The sequence below is a fragment of the Coregonus clupeaformis genome, chromosome 19, assembly GCF_020615455.1.
Source record: "Coregonus clupeaformis isolate EN_2021a chromosome 19, ASM2061545v1, whole genome shotgun sequence".
Lineage (NCBI taxonomy): Eukaryota > Metazoa > Chordata > Actinopteri > Salmoniformes > Salmonidae > Coregonus > Coregonus clupeaformis.
In genome coordinates, this window is record NC_059210.1 from 25,035,819 (window position 1) to 25,063,321 (window position 27,503).

At 41.8% G+C, this 27,503-nt stretch overlaps 1 protein-coding gene across 1 annotated transcript in view; it reads right to left on the minus strand.

Annotated features, from left to right (window-relative positions):
- LOC121531785 (anoctamin-10-like) overlaps positions 1-11,187 on the minus strand; it is a 36,949-nt gene extending 25,762 nt beyond the window's left edge. Inside the window, exons 1-4 of the mRNA XM_041837233.1 lie at positions 11,007-11,187; positions 1,497-1,702; positions 806-979; positions 446-586 (exon numbers count right to left, since the gene is read on the minus strand). Of these exons, the coding sequence (XP_041693167.1) occupies positions 446-586; positions 806-979; positions 1,497-1,695 (514 nt within the window). The 5' untranslated portion in view covers positions 1,696-1,702; positions 11,007-11,187. The remainder of the gene's footprint in view (positions 1-445; positions 587-805; positions 980-1,496; positions 1,703-11,006) is intronic.
- Between the last annotated feature and the right edge of the window lie 16,316 nt (positions 11,188-27,503).

Sequence of the window (27,503 nt, forward strand, 5' to 3'; positions counted from 1 at the left end):
ATTCCAGGTGACTACCTCATGAAGCTGGTTGAGAGAATGCCAAGAGTGTGCAAAGCTGTCATCAAGGCAAAGGGTGGCTATTTGAAGAATCTCAAATATAAAATATATTTTGATTTGTTTAACACTTTTTTGATTACTACATGATTCCATATGTGTTATTTCATAGTTTTGATGTCTTCACTATTATTCTACAATGTAGAAAATAGTACAAATAAAGAAAAACCCTTAAATGAATGTTCTAAAACTTTTGACCGGTAGTGTATATGTCAACAATACTTTCTCCAAAGGACCTTTCTATGGATAACATTTTGTGAAAATCCCCAACATCATGGTCGTTATTTGTTCTAGTTTTTTGAGGAATCACCCAACATCCCCATTTACATCATTATTCACATACCCACACACACACACACACACACACACACACACACACGTAAAGACTCACAGATGTTCTCCCAGGCCTTCAGGACCCCTGGAGCCTCTGGGACTCCAGGGATTCTCTGCTTCTTCTGGGCCTGTAGAGAGTCCAGCTCAATCTTGACTATGTACTGACGCTCCGCTAATGTCAGGAACTCCTGCATGTCATCTGGTAACACAGACGACAGGTGTCAATCAAGACTGTCATATATATTACATTTAATATGTCATTTGGCTATATTACCACAGTATTACAACAGTCAATGTGTATTTTGTTGATTCTATTCCTACAGAAGGTGTATTGGGTGCTGAAGATCTGTTACAACTTGTAACGGCTATTACCGTTAATATCCCTCTACTCTTCCCCCAGCATTACCAACATTCTTACCGACATTGGTGAAGTTGTCTCTGTCGTGGTAGGAGAAAGCAACCATCTCTTCATTGCGGTATTTCTTACACAGACCCAGATCCTCTGTGGCTCTGAGAAGGGTGCAGCGAGGAGCAGACACCACGATCACATTCCCACACTCATCCTCACCAGGGTGGGCCAGCAACGATGCTCCTAGTCCAGGGAGGAGGAGAGAGGGTCAGACCCGTCACCAGACCTCAGTCTTAAGGGGGGCATATGAAATGCATGGGAGGGCAGGGCACAATTATTATTAGCCTACAGTACGTATATTTAATAATACATTCCCTCAAGTGGGGGCGGGCCCGGCCCCCTATGGACCGCCCATAGCGACGGGTGTGGAGAGGGTCAACTACAATACTCCTGCCTCTACTGCAGTGATCTTAGCATATGCTTATGTTTCAGCCCAGTACTTATTGACACACCTAATTCAGCTAATAAACTAAGATACATGAATGAATGCCCCCGCAGTTGTATTGTGCAACGTTTCATCAGGCTTAACCCACATGATAAAAGCAGTCAGTGGATGTGGATACACTACTTTGAAACTAGAGACTCAACTAATAAACTAGTCATCAAGCCCAGGTGAATCAGATGTGTTAATATTACTCGGCTGGAACAAAACAAGCAAGACAGACTGAAGTACAGTCAGACCTCTGACCTGACCTCTCACCTCCGTGTCTCTTTGAAGCTTCAATCAGGGAGATGAGCCACCTCTTGGTGACAGGCTGGACGTTGTGTGACAGCTGGATGAGGACCAGGGGCTCCACCCGCTCAGACACACAGCAGAGACAGCTGACCTGCGTCCAGCAGCCCTGTGACAGGACCTTGGTCTGTGTCTGGACAGAGCCTTTATCACCCAGTGATGTCATCGCGTCCCTGTGGAGAGGCAGTGTGAGGAGGACAAGGAGTTTCACTGTATCTGTGATACAGCTATACACTCTGTAATCCACACATTTACATGGGTCATTCCAACAACAACAAAGGATTTAGACACCCACTGTCTCATAGTGTTCTAAAATGGTTTCTGTAGTTAGACATTATTATTTGGTTGAAATATAATTTGATCTGAGAAATTAAGCTAATAGATTGCACCTAAATTGGCCATTTTAATTTATAGGATTTATATAATATGTGTCCAAACTTTTGACTGGTAGTGTACATTGTGGTCATTCAGCAGACACTTATCCAGAGCAACATACAGTCAGTGCATTCAACTAAGGTAGATAAACAACAACATATCACAGTCATAGAAATGTAATACATACCAAATCATTGTGAATTACAGCCTGATTAATCAGACTAGCAGAGTTTGAACAGACAAGTAACTTCCTCTGGGCTCTGCCTCTGTTTACAGAGATACAACCTCAAATTTCAAGTATTAATGTCAAGTGCACAAGTACAGTGAAATGCCTTTCTTGCAAGCTCTAAACCCAACAATGCAGTAAACAATAACAATGTAGTACAAAAAATAACATAAGGTAGAACAAAAACACAAATAACAAATAAGAAGAACACAAGAAAGTAAGAAGCCATATACAAGATCAATTCTAATACCATATTTATAATGTGTAGGGATACTGGAGTGATAGAGGTAGATATGTATAGGGGTAAGGTGACTACGCATCAGGATGTATGATAAACAAAGTAGCAGCAGCGTAAATGAAGATTGTATGTATGTGCGTGTGTGTGCGTGTGTGTGCGTGTGTGTGCGTGTGCGTGCGTGTGCGTGCGTGTGCGTGCGTGTGCGTGTGTGTGTGTAGAGTAAATATGTTGGGCTCCCGAGTGGTGCAGTGGTCTAAGGCACTGCATCGCAGTGCTAGCTGTGCCACTAGAGATCCTGGTTCGAATCCAGGCTCTGTCGTAGCCGGCCGCGACCGGGAGACCCATGGGGCGGCGCACAATTGGCCCAGGGTAGGGGAGGGAATGGCCGGCAGGGATGTAGCTCAGTTGGTAGAGCATGGCGTTTGCAATGCCAGGGTTGTGGGTTCGATTCCCACGGGGGGCCAGTATGAAAAAATAATAATGTATGCACTCACTAACTGTAAGTCGCTCTGGATAAGAGCGTCTGCTAAATGACTAAAATGAAAATGTAAATATACACTGAGTGTACAAAACATTAGGAACATCTTCCGAATATTGAGTTGCACCCCATTTTGCCCTTAGAACAGCCTAAATTCGTCGGCCCATGGACTTTACAAGGTGTCCACAGGGATGTTGGCCCATGTTGACTCCAATGCTTCATTCAGTTGTGTTGAGTTGGCTGGTAGTGGATCTCTACTCTGAATAGCTCGTTTCTTGTGGCATAGGGCATTATCCTGCTGAAAAAATCCACTGCTGCCATGAAGGGATGCACCTGATTGGCAATGATGTTTAGATATCCTGTGGCATTCAAATGTTGCTCCACTTTTATCAAGGGGCCCAATGTGTGCCATGAAAACATACCCCATACCATCACACCACCACCACCAGCCTGCAATGTTGACACGCGGCATGATGGATGCATGTACTCATGTGGTTTTCTCCATATCCTAGTCCTCCCATCATCGTGAAACAGCAGGAACCGGGATTCATCAGACCAGGCAATGTTTTTCCAATTCTAGGGCTGTGGCGGTCACAACATTTCGTCAGCTGCTGATTGTCAAGCAAATAACTGTCGGTCTCACTGTAATTGACTATTAATTAACATAAACACATTTAGCATCTCCTGGCTTCCACACATACAGTGGGGGAAAAAAGTATTTAGTCAGCCACCAATTGTGCAAGTTCTCCCACTTAAAAAGATGAGAGAGGCCTGTAATTTTCATCATAGGTACACGTCAACTATGACAGACAAATTGAGAAAACATTTTCCAGAAAATCACATTGTAGGATTTTTAATGAATTTATTTGCAAATTATGGTGGAAAATAAGTATTTGGTCACCTACAAACAAGCAAGATTTCTGGCTCTCACAGACCTGTAACTTCTTCTTTAAGAGGCTCCTCTGTCCTCCACTCGTTACCTGTATTAATGGCACCTGTTTGAACTTGTTATCAGTATAAAAAACACCTGCCCACAACCTCAAACAGTCACACTCCAAACTCCACTATGGCCAAGACCAAAGAGCTGTCAAAGGACACCAGAAACAAAATTGTAGACCTGCACCAGGCTGGGAAGACTGAATCTGCAATAGGTAAGCAGCTTGGTTTGAAGAAATCAACTGTGGGAGCAATTATTAGGAAATGGAAGACATACAAGACCACTGATAATCTCCCCTCGATCTGGGGCTCCACGCAAGATCTCACACCGTAAGGGTCAAAATGATCACAAGAACGGTGATCAAAAATCCCAGAACCACACGGGGGGACCTAGTGAATGACCTGCAGAGAGCTGGGACCAAAGTAACAAAGCCTACCATCAGTAACACACTACACCGCCAGGGGCTCAAATCCTGCAGTGCCAGACGTGTCCCCCTGCTTAAGCCAGTACATGTCCAGGCCCGTCTGAAGTTTGCTAGAGTGCATTTGGATGATCCAGAAGAGGATTGGGAGAATGTCATATGGTCAGATGAAACCAAAATATTACTTTTTGGTAAAAACTTAACTCGTCATGTTTGGAGGACAAAGAATGCTGAGTTGCATCCAAAGAACACCATACCTATTGTGAAACATGGGGGTGGAAACATCATGGTTTGGGGCTGTTTTTCTGCAAAGGGACCAGGACGACTGATCCGTGTAAAGGAAAGAATGAATGGGGCCATGTATCGTGAGATTTTGAGTGAAAACCTCCTTCCATCAGCAAGGGCATTGAAGATGAAACGTGGCTGGGTCTTTCAGCATGACAATGATCCCAAACACACCGCCCGGGCAACGAAGGAGTGGCTTCGTAAGAAGCATTTCAAGGTCCTGACTCCTGGAGTGACCTAGCCAGTCTCCAGATCTCAACCCCATAGAAAATATTTTGAGGGAGTTGAAAGTCTGTGTTGCCCAGCGACAGCCCCAAAACATCACTGCTCTAGAGGAGATCTGCATGGAGGAATGGGCCAAAATACCAGAAACAGTGTGTGAAAACCTTGTGAAGACTTACAGAAAACGTTTGACCTGTGTCATTGCCAACAAAGGGTATATAACAAAGTATTGAGACACTTTTGTTATTGACCAAATACTTATTTTTCACCATAATTTGAAAATAAATTCATAAAAAATCCTACAATGTGATTTTCTGGATTTTTTTTCTCATTTTGTCTGTCATAGTTGACGTGTACCTATGATGAAAATTACAGGCCTCTCTCATCTTTTTAAGTGGGAGAACTTGCACAATTGGTGGCTGACTAAATACTTTTTTTCCCCACTGTAGCCTACAAGCCATTAATGCAGACCTTTGGAACATCTACATTAAAAAAAAGTATAATAAATCCATGTAATATAGCCAACACCTTCACAATAAATCCATTATTTATTTTAGACAGGTCTAAAGAAGCATGATATGAAGAAAATGTAGTCTACTTCAGAAGAACAGAAAAGCATACTCTGAGTTATGTTAGGTCCCGATCTGGCTATGCCAAATGGGCTACACTAGTTCATTTAGCAGACAAGATTTGCTTAGAATTCCGTGGCATTATTTTAAATTATTTCATAGTATGAAGAATACAATTGAACAAATCTGAATAAAATATAAATATTTTCTCCAAACGATTTGAGGGAGTGTGCACATGCAGCTATTCTGTGTTGAGCGGTTAACAAAGAAATAGTGGCTGGGAGTGCTGCCTTGTGCCCTTCCCCCTGAGTGCTGCAAGCTCCTAAGCACCTCTCATTCACATGGCTCTCCATCACGTGATCGGGTCTTTCTCACAGGCTACAAGTGAAGACAGACACATTGGTGACGCAACTGTGCGCATCGAAGGTGCGTATTGAAGATATTGGAAGAACTGTCCACATTTGCTTTTCGTTAGCCAACAATATGAGTAGGCCTAACGGACAGCAAAAGCACAAGCCTATGTCAATCTACTATCCCTCATAGTACAAAAGTCGACTTATTCTATTCTGTGCGAGAAATAAATATTCCAAACATAGTCTGGGACAGTAATAACAACTAGCATCCAAAAACTTTTTTTTACGCTATGTGGCTGACACAACAGATCAGAACATGTAGCTTAAATGTTTTATAAACTATTAGGCTATTTCTTCACATTATAAGCGCAGCAAGGCGCACAAGGCAGTAGGCTATAAGCGGGAATGTTCCATTAGCTGGAAAACACCGTTATCAAAAGGCTGCAAATGTGATTATGCATGTAATGCTTTTATTATAAAGGTACATTTCTATGGTGAAAATTATCTTCCCTAAACTTGAAAGTCATGCGCTGTTTATGTTTGCCAGTTAGGCTCTAAACCCCTTGTAAAGCGGATTAATGTGCTTAATTTTAAGAAGTTGTTTGGCCACTTTAGTTGTGATACAAACCTTATCAAAACATATAGGCCTATGGGCTATGAGGTGTGCGACTATGATTAGAAAAAGTCACACAAAAAAGCAGTTGCTTATACTGGGCATCATTCACAAGGGATAATATATCATTCACAAGTGATAGGCTAATATTGTCACCCATCAGACTATTCTTGATTTAATCTTGTCTTTACATATACTGAATAATATATGTGTGAACTTTGTTTTGATTTAGAATGGACCATTATCATGCACCTGTCTCGAAACAGGGGCAGTGGGAAAAAATACATGTAATCTCCTCTTTTTAGTAGAGACCATCACTCTGTTTTCTCGCGCAATTGCATAGCCTATAGAAATGTTGCGCAACATGAGCTCATGGGCACTCATGAAGTGTTTGATTATATTTTGGATAACTTTTGCATTGATGTCAGAGTGATTATATGGACAATAGAGTGCTGAGTACCAGGCAGTTAGCAAGTTTGGTAGGCTACTAATGACCAATAGCAGCATGAGAGCTTGGAGAAGCCTAATTACCGTGACTAATCGGTCACATGGTGTGGTGGTAATAGCCCCCCCCCCAATCCCACGTGGGAGCCAGGCCCACCCAATGGGGAGCCAGGCCCAGCCAATCAGAATACATTGTCCCCCACAAAATGGCTTTATTACAGACAGAAACACTCCTCAGTTTCATCAGCTGTCTGGGTGGCTGGTCTCAGATGATGTGGAGGTACTGGGCTGGTGTGGTTACACGTGGTCTGCGGTTGTGAGGCCGGTTGGAGATACTGCCAAATTCTCTAAAACAACATTAGAGGCAGCTTATAGTAGAGAAAGTAACATTCAATTCTCTGGCAACAGCTCTGGGACATTCCTACAGTCCACATGTCAATTGCACGCTCCCTCAAAACATGAGACATCTGTGGCATTTTGTTGTGTGACAAAACTGCTCATTTTAGAGTGGCCTTTTACTGTCCCCAGCACAAGATGCACCTGTGTAATAATAATGCTGTTTAATCAGCTTCTTGATATGCCACACCTGTCAGGTGGATGGATTATCTTGGCAAAGGAGAAATGCTGACTAGCAGGGATGTAAACAAAAAAATATATTGATCTAGGTGGGTGAGGGCAGTGTGGAGTGCAATTGAGATTGTGTCGTCTATGGATCTGTTGGGTGGTATGCAAATTGGAGTGGGTCTAGGGTGTCTGGGATGATGGAGTTGATGTGTACCATAACCAGCCTTTCAAATCACTTCATGATTACAGATGTGAGTTCTACAGGGTGGTAGAGTTCTTGGGAACAGGAATGATCAGTGGTAGAAAAAGTACCCGAAAGTCATACTTGAGTAAAAGTAAAGATACCTTCAAGATACCTAAAATGCTTCAAGTAAAAGTGAAAGTCACCCAGTAAAATACTACTTAAGAGTATTTGGTTTTAAATATACTTAAGTATCAAAAGTAAATGTAATTGCAAAAATATACTTAAGTATCAATAGTAAAAGTACAAGTATAAATAATTTCAAATTGCTTAAATTAAGCAAACCAAACGGCACAATTTTCTTTCTTTTGGGTGTCAGTGAAAATGTGTGTAGTAAAAAGTTAATTATTCTCTTTAGGAATGTAGTGAAGTAAAAGTAGTCAAAAATATAAATAGTAAAGTACAGCTACCCAAACAAACTACTTAAGTAGTACTTTGAAGTACTTTACACCACTGGGTATGATGGTAGTCATCTTAAAACATGTGGGAATTACAGACTGGGACAAGGAGAGGTTGAAAATTAATTGTATATGCCTGCCAGCGGATCTTCGCATGCTTTGATACCGCACCCTGGAATACCTTCTGGCCACACGGCCTTGCGAGTGTTGACCTGATTAAAGACCTTACTCACGTCGGCCTTGGAGAGCGAGATCACCCAGTCCTCTTGTTCGGTGGGGTACCTCACGCACGGTACGGGGTTGTTACTGTCGTAGCGTGCATAAAATACGTTGAGTTCATCTGGTAGAGAGACCTCGTTGGGCAGATCATGGCTGGGTCTTTCTTTGTAATCCGTAATGGACTGTAGCCCCTGCCACCTGCATATGAATCCACTTTATTCCTATATTTTCCTTTTGCTCGTTTGATGACTCTGCGGAGGTCATCCTGTCCTGAGCCTCAGGGTTGTCTGTGATGGCCCTGTGTGTGGTAGCCCTTTCCTTTACCTTGTATGCTTGCTTGTGGGTAGAGTAACAGTAGTCTAGGACTCTATCACCCCTAGTGGCGAAGGGAACGTGTGACGCAGAATAAAAATCGGCAGCGACAAGGAAGGCAGCTTCCGCATGTAGGTTTTCCTGCTTGTTTATAGCTTCGTACAGTTCGTTAAGTGCCACCTTGTTACAGTGCCTTCGGGAAAGTATTCAGACCCCTTGACTTTTTCCACATTTTGTTAGGTTATAGCCTTTTTCTAAAATTGATTACATTTTATTTTTTCCTCACCAATCTACACACAATACCCCATAATGACAAAGCAAAAACAGTTTTTTAGAAAATGTTGCTAATTTATAAAAAATTAAAAATAAATCACATTTACATAAGTATTCAGACCCTTTACTCAGTACTTAGTTGAAGCACCTTTGGCAGCAATTACAGCCTTGAGTGTTCTTGGGTATGACCCTACAAGCTTGGCATACCTGTATTTGGGGAGTTTCTCCCATTCTTCTCTGCAGATCCTCTCAAGCTCTGTCAGGCTGGATGGGGAGCGTTGCTGCACAGCTATTTTCAGGTCTCTCCAGAGATGTTCGATCGGGTTCAAGTCCAGGCTCTGGCTGGGCCACTGAAGGACATTCAGAGACTTGTCCCGAAGCCACTCCTGCGTTGTCTTGGCTGTGTGCTTAGGGTCATTGTCCTGTTGGAAGGTGAACCTTCACCCCAGTCTGAGGTCCTGAGCGGTCTGGAGCAGGTTTTCATCAAGGAGCTCTCTGTACTTTGCTCCGTTCATCTTTGCCTCGATCCTGACTAGTCTCCCAGTCCCTGCCACTGAAAAACACCCCCACAGCATGATGCTGCCACCGTCATGCTTCACCGTAGAGATGGTGCCAGGTTTCCTCCAGGCATTCAGATCAAAGAGTTAAATCTTGGTTTTAAAAGACCAGAGAATCTTGTTTCTCATGGTCTTAGAGTCTTTAGGTGTGTTTTGGTAAACTCCAAGCGGGCTGTCATGTGCCTTTTACTAAGGAGTGGCTTCCGTCTGGCCACTCTACCATAAAGGCCTGATTGGTGGAGTGCTGCAGAGATGGTTGTCCTTCTGGAAGATTCTCCCATCTCCACAGAGGAACTCTAGAGCTCTGTCAGAGTGACCGTTGGGTTCTTCATCACCTCCCTGACCAAGGCCCTTCTAACCCGATTGCTCAGTTTTGCCAGGAGGCCAGCTCTAGAAAGAGTCTTAGTTGTTCCAAACTTCTTCCATTTAAGAATGATGGAGGCCACTGTGTTCTTGGGGACCTTCAATACTGCAGAATTTATTTGGTACCCTTCCCCAGATCTGTGCCTCGACACAATCCTGTCTCGGGGCTCTACAGACAATTCCTTCGACCTAATGGCTTGGTTTCTGCGCTGACATGCAACGTCAACTGTGGGACCTTATATAGACAGGTGTGTGCCTTTCCAAATCATGTCCAATCAATTGAATTTACCACAGGTGGCCTCCAATCAAGTTGTAGAAACATCTCAAGGATGATCAATAGAAACAGGATGCACCTGAGCTCAATTTCGAGTCTCATAGCAAAGGGTCTGAGTACTTACGTAAATAAGGTATTTCAGTTTTTTATATTTAATAAATGTGCTAACATTTCTAAAAAATTGTTTTTGCTTTGTCATTATGGGGTATTGTGTGTAGATTGCTGAGGATAATTGTTTTTTAAATCCATTTTTAATAAGGATGTAACGTAACAAAATGTGGAAAAAGTCTAGGGGTCTGAATACTTTCCAAATGCACTGTATATTTCTTGTCCTGAGGTGGAATGTATACAACAGTCACAATAACAGCTGAAAACTTCCTTGCGAGGTAGAAGTGTCGGCATTGGACCATGAGGTATTCCAAGACGAGTGAACAATGGGTCGAGGCTACGACTGCACTCGAATCAGAACACCATTTGTTGTTAATGAAGAGGCACACCCCTCCCCCTCTCAATTTCCCTGACTCTACTGTCCTGTCCGCTTAGTGAATGGAGAATCCATCGAGTTGGATAGCCATGGGGGGTATCTTGTCCGAAAGCCATGTTTCAGAAAAGCAGAGAATATTGCAGTTATGAGAGTCCCGTTGGTAGCAAACCCACGATTGGAGGTCATCTATCTTATTATCAAGTAACTTAAATTGGCCAATAGAATGGAGGGAAGAAGTCTTAATCTCGCCAGGATTCCCCCGCTCTTTCCTCTATAACACCGGGGTTTCCTCTTGGGTACTCCAAATATTGGGTCGGAATTACAGAAAGAGCCCAGGGCAGATGAGTCGAAGTCGAAGTTTAAGCCGGAATTGGGGTAAGTAACTGATGTTCAAAAGTTCTTGTCGGTTATAAGAAATTATAGTGGTTACATTTTGTGAAAATAAAGTAAAAATAAAAGCCAAAATTATCACTAAATAGCAACGTTGAGTCAGAGCTCGCAAAACAGCTTTGGATCAGAGCTCGCAGTACCGCGCCATCTTAGTCAGAGGAAAATGAAATATAGATAAAGAAGGATGAAGGGAGTCGGGGAGGGAAAGAATAAGGAGAGTGAACGAGGGACTGTACGGTACCTGACAATGTGCTGAGGTTTAGGTCAGTAGGCGTATGCGGATGTCTGGCCCTCACCCCCTCCAATGTGATGTTTTAACACACACACTAACATACACACTGTGGTCCTGAGATCAAGGTGAGGCCTGGTCAGGGGTACTGAACACAGACCTAAACACACACACACACACACACAACGAATATGTCCTTGCAGATGGGCGAGTATGAGTTGCAGGACAGGAATGCAGTGAAACTTCTACCTCGCTTCAGGGTGTGGAGCGCTGAGTGTTTATTTTTACTCCCTGACAGGCACCTCCCAGCTCTGCCTGCCTCTGTCTGTCTGCAGCCCTCGGTCCTACTGTCCAACAGAGGAGGCACAGTTCTCTAAGTCTATTCAACACACTGTTGTTGATAGAATTTCAAATTCACAAGCAGAGTTTTTGTTATGAGCAGTTTTAGGCACCCATTATATAATTAATGGATTATGTTGTAAATGCTCATAAAAGTGAAGCAAATGTGTACATTTTCCTGTTTCAAATAATATATTGTTAAGTAACTTACTACTCTGCCCCTCATTGACTCTGCTAGCAGCAGCAGCGCCGCAGGCAAATAGGCAGTGCAAACATTGCTTGGATTGTATTGCCAGCTATTTGCTATGAGGGGGAACTGCCACAGTATACATTTTAAGAGCATAAAGTAAATGGGCCATCCTCGGGTGCTTAAATGTGCGCTCAGTCAGAACTTCTGGGTCTGCTCTAGTCTCCCTCCCCATGAGTCTCTTGCGCCAGATGGCCTACTTCAGCACGTGAGACTAGATCTGCTCTATCAAGTACAGATGGTGCTAAAGCAAAAAGCACATTGTAATTAACTTGAAAATACATTATCATAACAGTCATGGGAGACTGGTACCTGATAAACCGGACATCTACATCCAACAAGAGTCGAAGGACAGATGGATATACTAGCTAGAGGGATATACTAGCTAGAACCTTCTCATCGTGGATCTGGTAGGAAAAAAAAGCATGACTGTGGTTGGCCAATTGTATTGTTTCCTGAGGTGTTCATCATGTTCTACTGTAGGTGACAGGGCGACATGCTGTGTGGACTAATACAGTATAAAACCTGGTGTATCACAAAGCATGATCAAATTAATTTGCCAGCTACAGTAACTTTGAGAAACATAGAGAAATTGTTTTTCTGCCAAATTAACCAGTTGAACATTAACCGGAATGAATTTTAACTGGCTAGCGCATCATGCTTTGTGACATTATGTGTTAGCTATCCCTACTTAGATAATGTATTTTTACTTAATGAATCTGCATGCTTGTTGCGTTCTCCTTGGTGCACTCGTTTAAGAGCTGGCTGCTCCTCCTAAATAGTATAATCTAATCTGTTCAAAACAGCGGCACCATGTAGACCAAGGAGTTCTCCAAACAGGTCAGGGACAAAGTTGTGGAGAAGTACAGATCAGGGTTGGGTTATAAAAAAATATCAGAAACTTTGAACATCCCACAGAGCACCATTAAATCCATTATTAAAAAATTGAAAGAATATGGCATCACAACAAACCTGCCAAGAGAGGGCCACCCACCCAAACTCACAGACCAGGCAAGAAGGGCATTAATCAGAGAGGCAACAAAGAGACGAAAGGTAACCCTGAAGGAGCTGCAAAGCTCCACAGTGGAGATTGGAGTATCTGTCCATAGGACCACTTTAAGCCGTACACTACACAGAGCTGGGCTTTATGGAAGAGTGGCCTGAAAAAAGCCATTGCTTAAAGAAAAAAATAAGAAAACATGTTTGGTGTTCGCCAAAAGTCATGTGGGAGACTCCCCAAACATATGGAAGAAGGTACTCTGGTCAGATGAGACTAAAATTGAGCTTTTTGGCCATCAAGGAAAACGCTATGTCTGGCGCAAACCCAACACCTCTCGTCACCCCGAGAACACCATCCCCAATGTGGTGGCAGCATCATGCTGTGGGGATGTTTTTCATTGGCAGGGACTGGGAAACTGGTCAGAATCGAAGGAATGATGGATGGCGCTAAATACAGGGACATTCTTGAGGGAAACCTGTTTCAGTCTTCCAGAGATTTGAGACTGGGACGGAGGTTCAACTTCCAGCAGGACAATGCTGAAGCAACACTCGAGTGGTTTACTGGGAAAACATTTACAGTGGGGAAAAAAAGTATTTAGTCAGCCACCAATTGTGCAAGTTCTCCCACTTAAAAAGATGAGAGAGGCCTGTAATTTTCATCATAGGTACACGTCAACTATGACAGACAAATTGAGAAGAAAAAAATCCAGAAAATCACATTGTAGGATTTTTTATGAATTTATTTGCAAATTATGGTGGAAAATAAGTATTTGGTCACCTACAAACAAGCAAGATTTCTGGCTCTCACAGACCTGTAACTTCTTCTTTAAGAGGCTCTGTCCTCCACTCGTTACCTGTATTAATGGCACCTGTTTGAACTTGTTATCAGTATAAAATACACCTGTCCACAACCTCAAACAGTCACACTCCAAACTCCACTATGGCCAAGACCAAAGAGCTGTCAAAGGACACCAGAAACAAAATTGTAGACCTGCACCAGGCTGGGAAGGCTGAATCTGCAATAGGTAAGCAGCTTGGTTTGAAGAAATCAACTGTGGGAGCAATTATTAGGAAATGGAAGACATACAAGACCACTGATAATCTCCCTCGATCTGGGGCTCCACGCAAGATCTCACCCTGTGGGGTCAAAATGATCACAAGAACGGTGAGCAAAAATCCCAGAACCACACGGGGGGGACCTAGTGAATGACCTGCAGAGAGCTGGGACCAAAGTAACAAAGCCTACCATCAGTAACACACTACGCCGCCAGGGACTCAAATCCTGCAGTGCCAGACGTGTCTCCCTGCTTAAGCCAGTACATGTCCAGGCCCATCTGAAGTTTGCTAGAGTGCATTCGGATGATCCAGAAGAGGATTGGGAGAATGTCATATGGTCAGATGAAACCAAAATAGAACTTTTTGGTAAAAACTCAACTCGTTGTGTTTGGAGGACAAAGAATGCTGAGTTGTATCCAAAGAACACCATGCCTACTGTGAAGCATGGGGGTGGAAACATCATGCTTTGGGGCTGTTTTTCTGCAAAGGGACCAGGACGACTGATCCGTGTAAAGGAAAGAATGAATGGGGCCATGTATCGTGAGATTATGAGTGAAAACCTCCTTCCATCAGCAAGGGCATTGAAGATGAAATGTGGCTGGGTCTTTCAGCATGACAATGATCCCAAACACACCGCCCGGGCAACGAAGGAGTGGCTTCGTAAGAAGCATTTCAAGGTCCTGGAGTGGCCTAGCCAGTCTCCAGATCTCAACCCCCATAGAAAATCTTTGGAGGGGAGTTGAAAGTCTGTGTTGCCCAGCGACAGCCCCAAAACATCACTGCTCTAGAGGAGATCTGCATGGAGGAATGGGCCAAAATACCAGCAACAGTGTGTGTGAACCTTGTGAAGACTTACAGAAAACGTTTGACCTGTGTCATTGCCAACAAAGGGTATATAACAAAGTATTGAGAAACTTTTGTTATTGACCAAATACTTATTTTCCACCATAATTTGCAAATAAATTCATTAAAAATCCTACAATGTTATTTTCTGGATTTTTTTTTCTCATTTTGTCTGTCATAGTTGACATGTACCTATGATGAAAATTACAGGCCTCTCTCATCTTTTTAAGTGGGAGAACTTGCACAATTGGTGGCTGACTAAATACTTTTTTTCCCCACTGTAAATGTCTTGGAATGGCCTAGTCAAAGCCCAGACCTCAATCCAATTGAGAATCTGTGGTATGACTTAAAGATTGCTGTACACCAGCGGAACCCATCCAACTTGAAGGAGCTGGAGCAGTTTTGCCTTGAAGAATGGGCAAAAATCCCAGTGGCTAGATGTGCCAAGCTTATAGAGACATACCCCAAGAGACTTCCAGCTGTAATTGCTGCAAAAGGTGGCTCTACAAAGTACTGACTTTGGGGGGGGTGAATAGTTATGCACGCACAAGTCTTCTGTTTTTTTGTCTTATTTCTTGTTTGTTTCACAATAAAAAATATTTTGCATCTTCAAAGTGGTAGGCATGTTGTTTAATTGAAATGATACAAACCCCCAAAAAATCCATTTTAATTCCAGGTTGTAAGGCAACAAAATAGGAAAAATGCCAACGGGGGTGAATACTTTCGCAAGCCACTGTACCAATTAATTGTGACTCCTTTCAGGAAACTAGGCTTATGTCACACGTCACTACTTCACAGGAGCGGCATTTGAACATAAACATTTTTTTATCAAAATGTGTTTTTTGGCAGAAATGCCATCTGGAACATGCGAACTTTTATGTGCCTTAATAACAAACTTGTATTACATCCAAGAATACATTTTTACATTTTACATTTTAGTCATTTAGCAGACGCTCTTATCCAGAGCGACTTACAGTTAGTGAGTGCATACATTATTATCTTTTTTCATACTGGCCCCCCATGGGAATCGAACCCACAACCCTGGCGTTGCAAACGCCATGCTCTACCAACTGAGCTACATCCCTGCCGGCCATTCCCTCCCCTACCCTGAACGACGCTGGGCCAATTGTGCGCCGCCCCATGGGTCTCCCGGTCACGGCCGGCTACGACAGAGCCTGGATACGAATACAATTGTTAAATTATGAGCCTAGTTGGTTTAGCCACAGAAAATTGACAGGAACCTTCCTGCTAGCCATGATTGGCTGAGATAATGGATGGGCTGAACATGCCAAGAGATGAGTTTGGATTGGTCTGCCATGTAGCACGCTTCTGTTTATAACGTGAGCTTGTCAGTATGTGTTGACAGTCCTTTCTACCACACCGTTTTTGAAAGATGTAACGTTAGCCATCGCGAACTACAAAAGTTTTGCTACTTTTCTCAACAACATTGATGCCCTGAATTTAGCAGGCGCTATCGACAGATCAGTTGGAAAAAGTGATGGGCTACTTTCTGCACACGCCACAGTCAGTTTGAACCAGAGTGACTTGACACATTGCTGGCCAAACAAGATGTAACTTTAGCTACAAACAAAACAGATTAAATGGTTCCAGTGTGCTGTGAAGCATTCATCCATGTATACGGGTAAGAGTCTAGCTACATTTTCAGATATGCTTCTAATTTTGTCAGAAAGTCATTTTTATTGCAAGTTAAAGCGTACTGTTAGTTAGCTAGCAAACGTTACAATCTGTGTAATAATATTATTTGAATCAGAAATACGTTTGCATTGCTAGTTATAGCCTAATGTTAGCTAGCTAACATTGAACCTAGTTTGTTAGCTTTAGCTACCTGCAGATTCATACTACAGCTATGACAATGTTTGTATTAGGAGTAGTATGAGTTGGGATTGTGCCGGTTCATTGTTTAGCTAGCTAGCTACATGTCTAAACAAAAGACTCCACTTCGGCCAGATTATTACATGACCCATCAAATTAGCCAGGTGTGTCTGGGGGTGATTATGGCCATCTATTGTATTTCATGAACATGTGTACATGTCTAGACAATAGTGACCCATCCACTTAGTAGATGTGGCTGGGGGGTGGTTATACCATTTCCTTCACATGACCCAACAATTTAGAGTGTTTCGGGTAAGCGTCATCTAATAATGATAAAATATTATATTTCTGTTTTTGATATTGCTACTATGCAAGTAACCACTTCACTGTACCGTTTACACCTTCTGTATCCTGTGCATGTGACAAATAAACTTAGCTAATTTTCCCCCAACATCGGACACCACCTAACTTCGGACACTCTCTAGCGGTTGGAGGACCAAATCACCTCGAGCTCAACATTTAAATGGACTGGAAAATACGGTACGTTTTCCAACTAAAGACACACTTCTAGCTAGCTGACCACCGATTTTCATTGCAATTTATGTAAGTTAAGTTAGGTTGTGAGAATTTTCAAAAAAGTAATATATATATGTATATATACACACATTTTGTGGGACACGCTGTATATTGTAAAATTCGACTGCGCGACAGACCACACATAATTTAATATCCAACTTTTTATCTCTGAAATATAGCGAACAGATTTACTAATGTTGCTAGCTTAGTTGCTAAATGTTGATAGAACTGCTAAGTAACCAAAAAGGAAATATATTGTAAGCGTTAGATAATACATATCATGAAAACAGCTGGAAGTTGTCAAGCTTTACCTATCAAAATTGGAGTCCTCTGAAGGGAGCGTTTTGTGCAATCTGCAAAAATTTATTTTGAACCATGAACTTATTGACACCTATCACTGTCGGCTATGTTTCATCTTACAACAGCTACATAGAGGCAGTATTTAGCCAAATGTTACAATGTATGCATCAATATTAAACTATTTGGGACACTAATTTACATTACAGATAACATCAAACTTTCAATGCCTTAGGTACACTTTCAGTTATTGTGAAAACTTTCATCATCAACTTTCAATGCCTTAGCTTTGAATTGTAAATGTTTATACATATTCAGATTGAGTTATCTTTCTAAAATGTGTATAGTATGCCAAGTTATTTAGCTACATGTATTTCCCACCACAGCATGGAGAAAGTCAAGAAGAAGCAGTGGAGTGAGGTGGACATGTTCCATGCCATGGAGGACTGCAGGGCAGGGATGGCTATCTGCCAGTCTGCCAAGGTTAGGCATCTTTTGTTTTTAGGAGATTACCACGTGTATGTGAATTTTATCTGCTAATAACAGTTTTATTTTCTTATCTACCAAGGTGCATGGTGTACCTCGGCAGACCCTGGCAGAAAGGCTGAGCGGCCGGGTGACCCATGTTTGTCGCAGTGGATCACCCACATTGCTTGCACCAGAGGATGAAAATTCTCTGGTGCAGTACTGTATCTACTGCGCTAGCCATGGGTTCCCCTTCACCAGACAGAGGTGATGAAATACGCAGACAAAATATGCAGGTATTTGGTGTTCTATGTGTATGTAGAATGCTGGACTGACTGTTCTCAATGTGTGTGATGTAAATGTAGATGTGTCTGTTGATGCCAAAATAAACATTTTCATCCTGGATGGACAATTTTATATTCTATTCTATTGTAGGTTTCGGCACCCAGTGGAAACAATACCACCACTGACGAAGAGGTGGTGAGAAATGTTCAGGAGGAGGCACAAGAACCTGAGCATGAGGAGGCCGGACACCCTGGACAGTGTGCCACACGTCCGATGATGGACACGTTCTTCACTACTTATGAGAAGCACTGGGAGGAGAGTGGGTTGTGGGAGAAACCCAGACAAATCTATAACTGCGATGAGTCTAGGTTTCGTAGCGACCAGAACAGGCACAAAGTGCTGGCTACCCGGGGCGCAAAACACGTGTACCAGCAGGCTCCGGGGACCAAGGAGCACATCACAGTGCTGGCCTGCTTCAACGCAGCTGGGGAGGACGTCCCCCCGTTTATCATCTACCCCAAGTGTTTCCCCGCTGGCCACTACACACTTGGATGCCCCCCCTAAGCCTTGTATGGATGGTCAAACAGTGGCTACATTGACAGGGACCTGTTCAGGAAGTGGTTTCAACACTTCATTAAGCATGCAGTGAAGGAGCGCCCTCTCCTTCTCCTCTTTGATGGGCACAAGAGCCACATGGACCCGGAAGAGCTCGCGGCGGCACTAAGGGAAGGGGTTACACTTCTTTGTCTTCCACCACACTGCACCCATGTCCTGCAGCCGCTGGACGTGGCATATTTCAGCCCTTTAAAGGCTGAGTTCTCCAAGGTAGCTGGAGACCTCAGCCATTTTGACCACTCCTACATTGTAAACAAATCAGAGTATTCCACTACCCGTACCAGCGCTGCAAGGACATGCGCTATGTGGTGGAAGGGTTTAAGAAGTGTGGTCTCTTCCCCTTTGACCCTTCAGCCATTGAAGGGTCCCGTTTAATGCCGTCTCGGTCCCTACCGGGTCCCACCACCGCCTTTCCTGGAACCAGCAGCACTGTGCTGTCCACCAGCACCTCCTCCCTAGCGACCACAGGATGACCCTCAGCTCCAGTCCCAGCCCCTGCTCCACTCCAAGCCCTAGAAGAGCACCCCCTAATAGAAGGGGGGCTGATAGCGAAGGACCTGGGGCACATCCTTACTGTCCTGAAGTATCGGCTAGACCGATACAGAAGACTCCCTGTGGTCGCCACATGCTTCACCGGGGAGGAATACACGCGCCAGTGGCAGGAGAGGGGTTAGAAGGAGAGGGCAGAGGCAGAGGAGAAAGAGCGTCAAGCAGCCCTATATTACGTATTGGATCACTAAAAAATACAACTTTTACATTACTGTGTAGTTTACCAATAAAATGGTTGGACGGTGATGTTGACATACTCGGTATTCATATCCTGAAAGAAAGAAATGAGCTCACTACAATACATTTTAATAGAAAGTTAGCAAACATAGATAAGATCTTGCTACCTTGGAAAGAAAAATACCTGTCTATAAGTGGAAATTACCCTGATTAACTCTTTAGTCATATCCCAGTTTACCTATTTGCTTATGGTCTTGCCTACACCTAGCAACTTGTTTTTTAAATTATATGAGCAAAACATATTCCATTTTATTTGGAACAGCAAGTCAGACTAAATTAAACTGGCCTATACAAATAATGAATATGAATTCGGAGGGCAGAAATTATTAAATATTAAAGCATTAGACCTCTCACTAAAGGCTTCAGTCATACAAAAGTTATGGTTAAATTAGAACTGGTTTTCTAGCAGATTAGTAAGAATGTCTCACCCCATGTTCAAGAATGGCCTTTTTCCCTTTATTCAGATTACAACCTCTCACTTTCAGTTATTTCAAAATGAAATCATCTCCAAAATATCGCTATTTTTAAAACAAGCCATAGAAAGTTGGTTCCAATTTCAGTTTAATCCACTGGAAAAAAGACAGAATAAATAATACAACAAATATTAAACTCAAATATGCTAATTGATTTTTAAAAAACATTATAAAAAAGTATAATCATTGTAAATGATATCATAAATAGGACTGGTGGAGTTATGTCACACATGCAGCTAACAAAAATATATGGAAATGTATGCTCTACCCAAAATTACAACCAACTAAATGCAGCATTATCGCTAAAATGGAAGAGGCAAGTGGAAGGGGGAAAAAAGTAAGGAACTTGTCTGTCGGCCCTGCATTTAAGACCAAAATTGGTTAAAGAAAATTGTGATTAATTATAAAGTATTCCAGTTTCATTTAAGGACCAAAAAATGGACAGCTGTGCCATTTAGATTGCAAAAAATTTGGGAAGAGATTTCCGATGTACCGATTCCATGGCACGTGGTTTATGAACTGATAAACAAAACGATGCAAGATTCAAAACTTGTAATTTTTCTATTTGCAACCAATAGACTGTAATATATATATGAGGATACAATACAGTGGGGAAAAAAAGTATTTAGTCAGCCACCAATTGTGCAAGTTCTCCCACTTAAAAAGATGAGAGAGGCCTGTAATTTTCATCATAGGTACACGTCAACTATGACAGACAAAATGAGAAATAAAATTCCAGAAAATCACATTGTAGGATTTTTAATGAATTTATTTGCAGATTATGGTGGAAAATAAGTATTTGGTCAATAACAAAAGTTTCTCAATACTTTGTTATATACCCTTTGTTGGCAATGACACAGGTCAAACGTTTTCTGTAAGTCTTCACAAGGTTTTCACACACTGTTGCTGGTATTTTGGCCCATTCCTCCATGCAGATCTCCTCTAGAGCAATGATGTTTTGGGGCTGTCGCTGGGCAACACGGACTTTCAACTCCCTCCAAAGATTTTCTATGGGGTTGAGATCCGGAGACTGGCTAGGCCACTCCAGGACCTTGAAATGCTTCTTACGAAGCCACTGTCGTAGAAATATACAGTGGGGCAAAAAAGTATTTAGTCAGCCACCAATTGTGCAAGTTCTCCCACTTAAAAAGATGAGAGAGGCCTGTAATTTTCATCATAGGTACACGTCAACTATGACAGACAAATTGAGAAAAAAAAATCCAGGAAATCCCATTGTAGGATTTTTAATGAATTTATTTGCAAATTATGGTGGAAAATAAGTATTTGGTCACCTACAAACAAGCAAGATTTCTGGCTCTCACAGACCTGTAACTTCTTCTTTAAGAGGCTCCTCTGTCCTCCACTCGTTACCTGTATTAATGGCACCTGTTTGAACTTGTTATCAGTATAAAAGACACCTGTCCACAACCTCAAACAGTCACACTCCAAACTTCACAATGGCCAAGACCAAAGAGCTGTCAAAGGACACCAAAAACAAAATTGTAGACCTGCACCAGGCTGGGAAGACTGAATCTGCAACAGGTAAGCAGCTTGGTTTGAAGAAATCAACTGTGGGAGCAATTATTAGGAAATGGAAGACATACAAGACCACTGATAATCTCCCTCGATCTGGGGCTCCATGCAAGATCTCACCCCGTGGGGTCAAAATGATCACAAGAACGGTGAGCAAAAATCCCAGAACCACACGGGGGGACCTAGTGAATGACCTGCTGAGAGCTGGGACCAAAGTAACAAAGCCAACCATCAGTAACACACTACGCCGCCAGGGACTCAAATCCTGCAGTGCGAGACGTGTCCCCCCTGCTTAAGCCAGTACATGTCCAGGCCCGTCTGAAGTGCATTTGGATGATCCAGAAGAGGATTGGGAGAATGTCATATGGTCAGATGAAACCAAAATATAACTTTTTGGTAAAAACTCAACTCGTCATGTTTGGAGGACAAAGAATGCTGAGTTGCAGCCAAAGAACACCATACCTACTGTGAAGCATGGGGTTGGAAACATCATGCTTTGGGGCTGTTTTTCTGCAAAGGGACCAGGACGACTGATCCGTGTAAAGGAAAGAATGAATGGGGCCATGTATCGTGAGATTTTGAGTGAAACCCTCCTTCCATCAGCAAGGGCATTGAAGATGAAACGTGGCTGGGTCTTTCAACATGACAATGATCCCAAACACACCGCCCGGGCAACGAAGGAGTGGCTTCGTAAGAAGCATTTCAAGGTCCTGGAGTGGCCTAGCCAGTCTCCAGATCTCAAGCCCATAGAAAATCTTTGGAGGGGAGTTGAAAGTCTGTGTTGCCCAGCGACAGCCCCAAAACATCACTGCTCTAGAGGAGATCTGCATGGAGGAATGGGCCAAAATACCAGCAACAGTGTGTGAAAACCTTGTGAAGACTTACAGAAAACGTTTGACCTGTGTCATTGCCAACAAAGGGTATATAACAAAGTATTGAGAAACTTTTGTTATTGACCAAATACTTATTTTCCACCATCATATGCCAATAAATTCATTAAAAATCCTACAATGTGATTTTCTGGAATTTTTTTTCTAATTTTGTCTGTCATAGTTGACGTGTACCTATGATGAAAATTACAGGCCTCTCTCATCTTTTTAAGTGGGAGAACTTGCACAATTGGTGGCTGACTAAATACTTTTTTTCCCCACTGTATATGACTCGAAAGTAGTCAACTCAAACATATCTCACAAGAAACTGGAGCCTGTGAATCCAAGAATTAGACTTTTAATATCTAATAACGAAAGCCGAGCAGTTCCATGAAACGGCTGTCTCTCTTTGGCTTAGAGCCCCCTTTTATGCACATACACAAATGCACAAACATACTTCCATGGCATATTCAGTTACCCCCTTATGGCAAATTCCTAACTTATTTTAGTTCTGCACCACCCTTCTTTTCCAACGTCCAGCTATCACACAATGTCCACTCCAAAAGGTCATGAATGCTTTTTTCTATATGAAGCCTCTCATTCTATCATTCTATTGGCTGCGTGGCCTAGGCCCCTTCTTTAAAAAGAACTAAGGTAATGCATACAATGTGTCCATAATAAGCCCATGGGCCACAGTTTGAGAGCCCCTGTGACAGAGCACATACATTCATTTAAACATAGTCATGTTTATTACTAATATTATTATTTTACCTTTGACCTCTCCCTACATTTGCCTTAATGATACATAAAATAATACCATATAATCCCCCCTTTGGGACATTCCAACAATGTCCCAACAATACAAAGATTCATTGTAAAAATGAATATAAGCATGTGCATTTACTTATTCCTAACCTTGCCATATGTGGCTACATTTTACGTGCATATATTTAAACCAATATATCTTCCTCATTACTTGACTCATCCTGATGAGGACCCAGAGCCCAGTCAGGTATTGATTACAAGTCTAGAAGGTTTTCCTCTAAATTAACCTCCACATTTTTCTATTGGGCTTTGTAACCATGGCAAGCCCATCCACCCCCAGGAACAACTCCATACAAACATTCAGAATTCCCAAATGGACAATCCATTGGTCCTCCCTTAACGTTTACAAAATTTCCCATATTCATTTACATACTGTCCTGGAGCTCCCTGAACTGGGTGTATTTCTTTGGCTGAACTAGTAACAATGATCTGTACAGTTATTTGTTTTACTGTGGTTTGGATCAACAAATGATTTTAACAGAGGTAGTATACAGCAAAAAACCATTCCCATTACTACAAGTGCTATGCCTATCATGATTGCCATCTTTGTAAACATTGCTCCCCACTTCTGTTTAATTGTAGCATTTTCTCATATATGTATTAGTATCCTAACACATCAACATATGCAACTTTATCTTAACAATAATATCTAGGACATGTTAGGAATGGTGTCAACATCTTTAGCTTACATAATATTTTTTCACCCATATCACAAGTATTATAACCATCAAAATAATCAATATCAATATCTAATCCATTAATTGCAATGTCAACATCACTAGGTATTAATATTAATAACTTATTCAGATCAATTAGTCCACTTATAATTTATAATCATAATCAAATTAATTACCCAAAACAACTTTAGAATTACAATTCTTAATTAGTCACCTTGGTTCCATCATTCAAAGTTAAAACTCTCACATTGGCACATATTGACACTGGCAGAATGTATATTTATATTATCATAATTCTAGCATTAACTTCCTCATAACAAGAATTACAACAGTCCGTATCCCAATGCATTCCTAGTCTAAATTACTATAAATGTAGCAGTGTATAATACCTCCTTAATCAACATACTACCTCAACTAACACTCCCTTCCTCTACCGGCACTCAATCTTCTGGCGTCTTCATTAAGTTCTTCAGATAGCTTCATAGTTCATCTTGGATTGCCCATGGCAATGCCCCAATTCCAATGTCACACCTGAGCCTCCCCACCTCCACCATCATTCTGTTTTGTTCATTTGCAAACCAGTATACCCAAACTACGAAGAACGTTGCATTTGCATAGACCTCTCTCCTCCTGCTCACTCCACATGGACTCCTGTCACATTCTTGAGAGAAAAGGCACAAAAGAGAAGGCAATTGATTGCTTTGATTTGATGCTGGATTCAGGTCTCCTGGCAGAGGTGGTGTCAGACAGGAACGTCTTCAACGCCTTTGTTGTTCCTCTTCAGCCGGGTAGAGGGTTTTTGGTTTTTATTGAGGTTTACACCGTTCTGGACCGAATTATTTCTGCTTATGCATTACGACACCATCCGTAGTAACCTCAGGAAAGGACAGATCATAACAGTTCAGTTGAGTTAATTTCCAATCCAAAACATCCCTATTAACATTGTCTACATGACAAATCATTATGTTTCATCACTCATTCTTATACCCATTTCTATCTAATGCCTGATAGATTTTCCTTTGAGGGGTCCCTGTATTCCAAATGCTATCTGTTTAAACACCCCCTAGTTTCACATTCTCCCTTGAATTCTCCCAAATTATATAACCCAACTGTTTTATTGTAACATTCCTATATTTTTGTTCATACTCTATTTGACATTACTCTGGTGTTTCCCTTTCCTTGTTCCTATTCTAACAATTGCTTACACTTCTCTCCTCATCCTGGTTGATCATAAAATTGTTTATATTTAGGATTTCCTAAATATTACAAACATTCTGCTGGCCAATATGGTCTTTCCGAGTTCCTTATATGACAAAAGTTGTAGTTGAATCATAACACAGTCCTAGTAACTGTGAAGATTTTGAACTACTGTTAATTCTTTAAACGGAGATGTGGTGCATATTAGACTATTTTCTTTATTTAATTGTAATATAATATATTGTACTCATCTATATCAATCATTGTTTAACGGCTCCTTCAATTCCCTTTCTTCTGTATTTGGTATAGCTCTAACATGTACAGGGTTTAGTGCACTTTCCCAAGGAATAACTACTCCAATAACACTTCCCCCTGGAAATCTAACACCAAATACTACATCAAATTGTTTATCTAAGTCTTGGACTGTTCTCCTTATGTCTATGATTCACCTGTCTCTTTCTTTCATTATCTTAAGGTCACACTACCCCATGTGACTTCCCCATACTCTTTGTGCTGGTTCCTCACACACCAATAATATTTTAACCCTTGTATTTTAATAGTGATCCCTTCCTGCATTTTAGTTATGGTTCCTGCCTGTGCAAGAATATACATTCTAATCCTATCTATATCCCTTCTATGTCTTGTTCTTCTGCTCTCTACTATTATTAGTACCCCATTCCCCTTATTCTCAGGGAACTAGTCAAGTGTAGAGAAATCAATGATAAGGATATCTGGAATCTCTCGGTGGTCTGGAATCTCTCGGTGGTCTGGAATCTCTCGGTGGTCTGGAATCTCTCGGCGGTCTTGAAAGTCTCTTAATCATCAGTTCCCTCACTCTTGTACAATGGTTTAGATGATACCCGATCGCGCTCCCCTCTATCCGTACCGTCGTTGGTGTAACCTGGACAACGATGTATGGTCACTTCAGTTGTTAACCTTCCCCCGTCACTAGGGTCTCCGGATCAGCCAGAGTCCCTCTCAATCTATCGACATCGGTCTGCGAAGAGTGTCCTTCTACCAGCCTACCCATAGGGAAGCTCAGAGTTACTGCTGCAAAGACATACAAGCACAGACACACACACAAGACAACAATGCTACCCAATGGCTGAGGTTGGAACACTCCTATAGTGAAAACATGGATCTAAGTATCTGTCTCCACCACTTTTACCATCATTAAGGTAACCAACAACACCTGGTACAGGCCCCTCCACATAGGGTCTTTCCAGCTCTTTCTTCTGTAGTCTTTTGCCATCACATAGTCTCCAAGGCGCAGAGAATGCTCAGACTCTCCTACTCAGTTGGGCAGAGTTATCTTCACCCATGAAAATAAAATCTTAGGAGCATTGTTAGGTTAGGTGAGACACAGTATGCTACTTATGTCCTCTCATCCGTCAAGAGAAGCCTTGAGATTATGAAGCACACCTGCTTCCAGCTTGTTGTAGACCGACCTCCTCTACACCCTGCCTCCTATCACAAAAACAAAAAAGATTTAACCTAACCCATAACATATTATTACTACTGCTCATATCCTTAATACAATTTGCATATCTTACCACAAAAACATTAAAACCATTAAACCATTAAAACTCCTGTAAACCCAAAAAATATGAAAACACCTTTAAAACCCCTGTAAGCCCAAAAAAACAAAAAAAACAAATCGTTAACACCTTCCCTCCTTTGGACACATGCATCACATCGTGATTCATGTGTTCAAAAGACAAAAGAACAACAACACTGCTTGTTCAACCAAAAAGAATAACTAAACTTAAAATGACAACCCTTGAGCATATCTTTACTTAACTGTATCCCATATCACTATTCAAGGAATACCTCTCCTTCAGGACTAACTCTCTCACTTCATCCTTGTCCTGTTTGGACTAATTTATATATAGGATTTTTTCCAAATTATATACTTCTTTACAATTATCCTTATTATATCTAACCCCCTAATTCAGCATGCCTCTAGAATTTACAGTGCGGGTGATCAGGTCACACTATAAAGCCAGGACAGATTTCAGAGGTCATTGAAATCATTCAATTAATTGTTTCATCCAATAGTATACTACTCTTAACAACCATCAAGATAATTGGATAAATGTTGTATCCCGAGTGTACAGTAAGTCCTTAGTACAGCTCTTTTCAAAATAAATCACACATATTTACTTATCCCTCAGTAAATAAAAACCCACATTACATGTGTATGCCCCTTTAAGATATTTCACTTCCATCCCGTCAAAAAACCCAAAATAGAAATAAAAATCCTATACAGCTAACATTTCATACGAAGTAGTTTGTTTGTGGTTATTCGAACACCATATATGTCAAGGTAGATGTAGGTGGGTGTGGTGGTGGAATCAGGCGCAGGACGCAGAACGTTAGTCCAACAGACTTTAGTTGATGCACACGAAAAACAATCACAAACAAACGCCCTGAGGCGAAACTCCGCACGTAGGCGAAAATAACGGGCGCACTAACAGGTGCGACAAAAACACTCCAAACAATGGAGATATAGCTCAACCGAGCAAACAGTAGAAATCCAGCCTACTGGCACGACAGTAAAACAATCACACACAACACTAGACAAACACAACGAG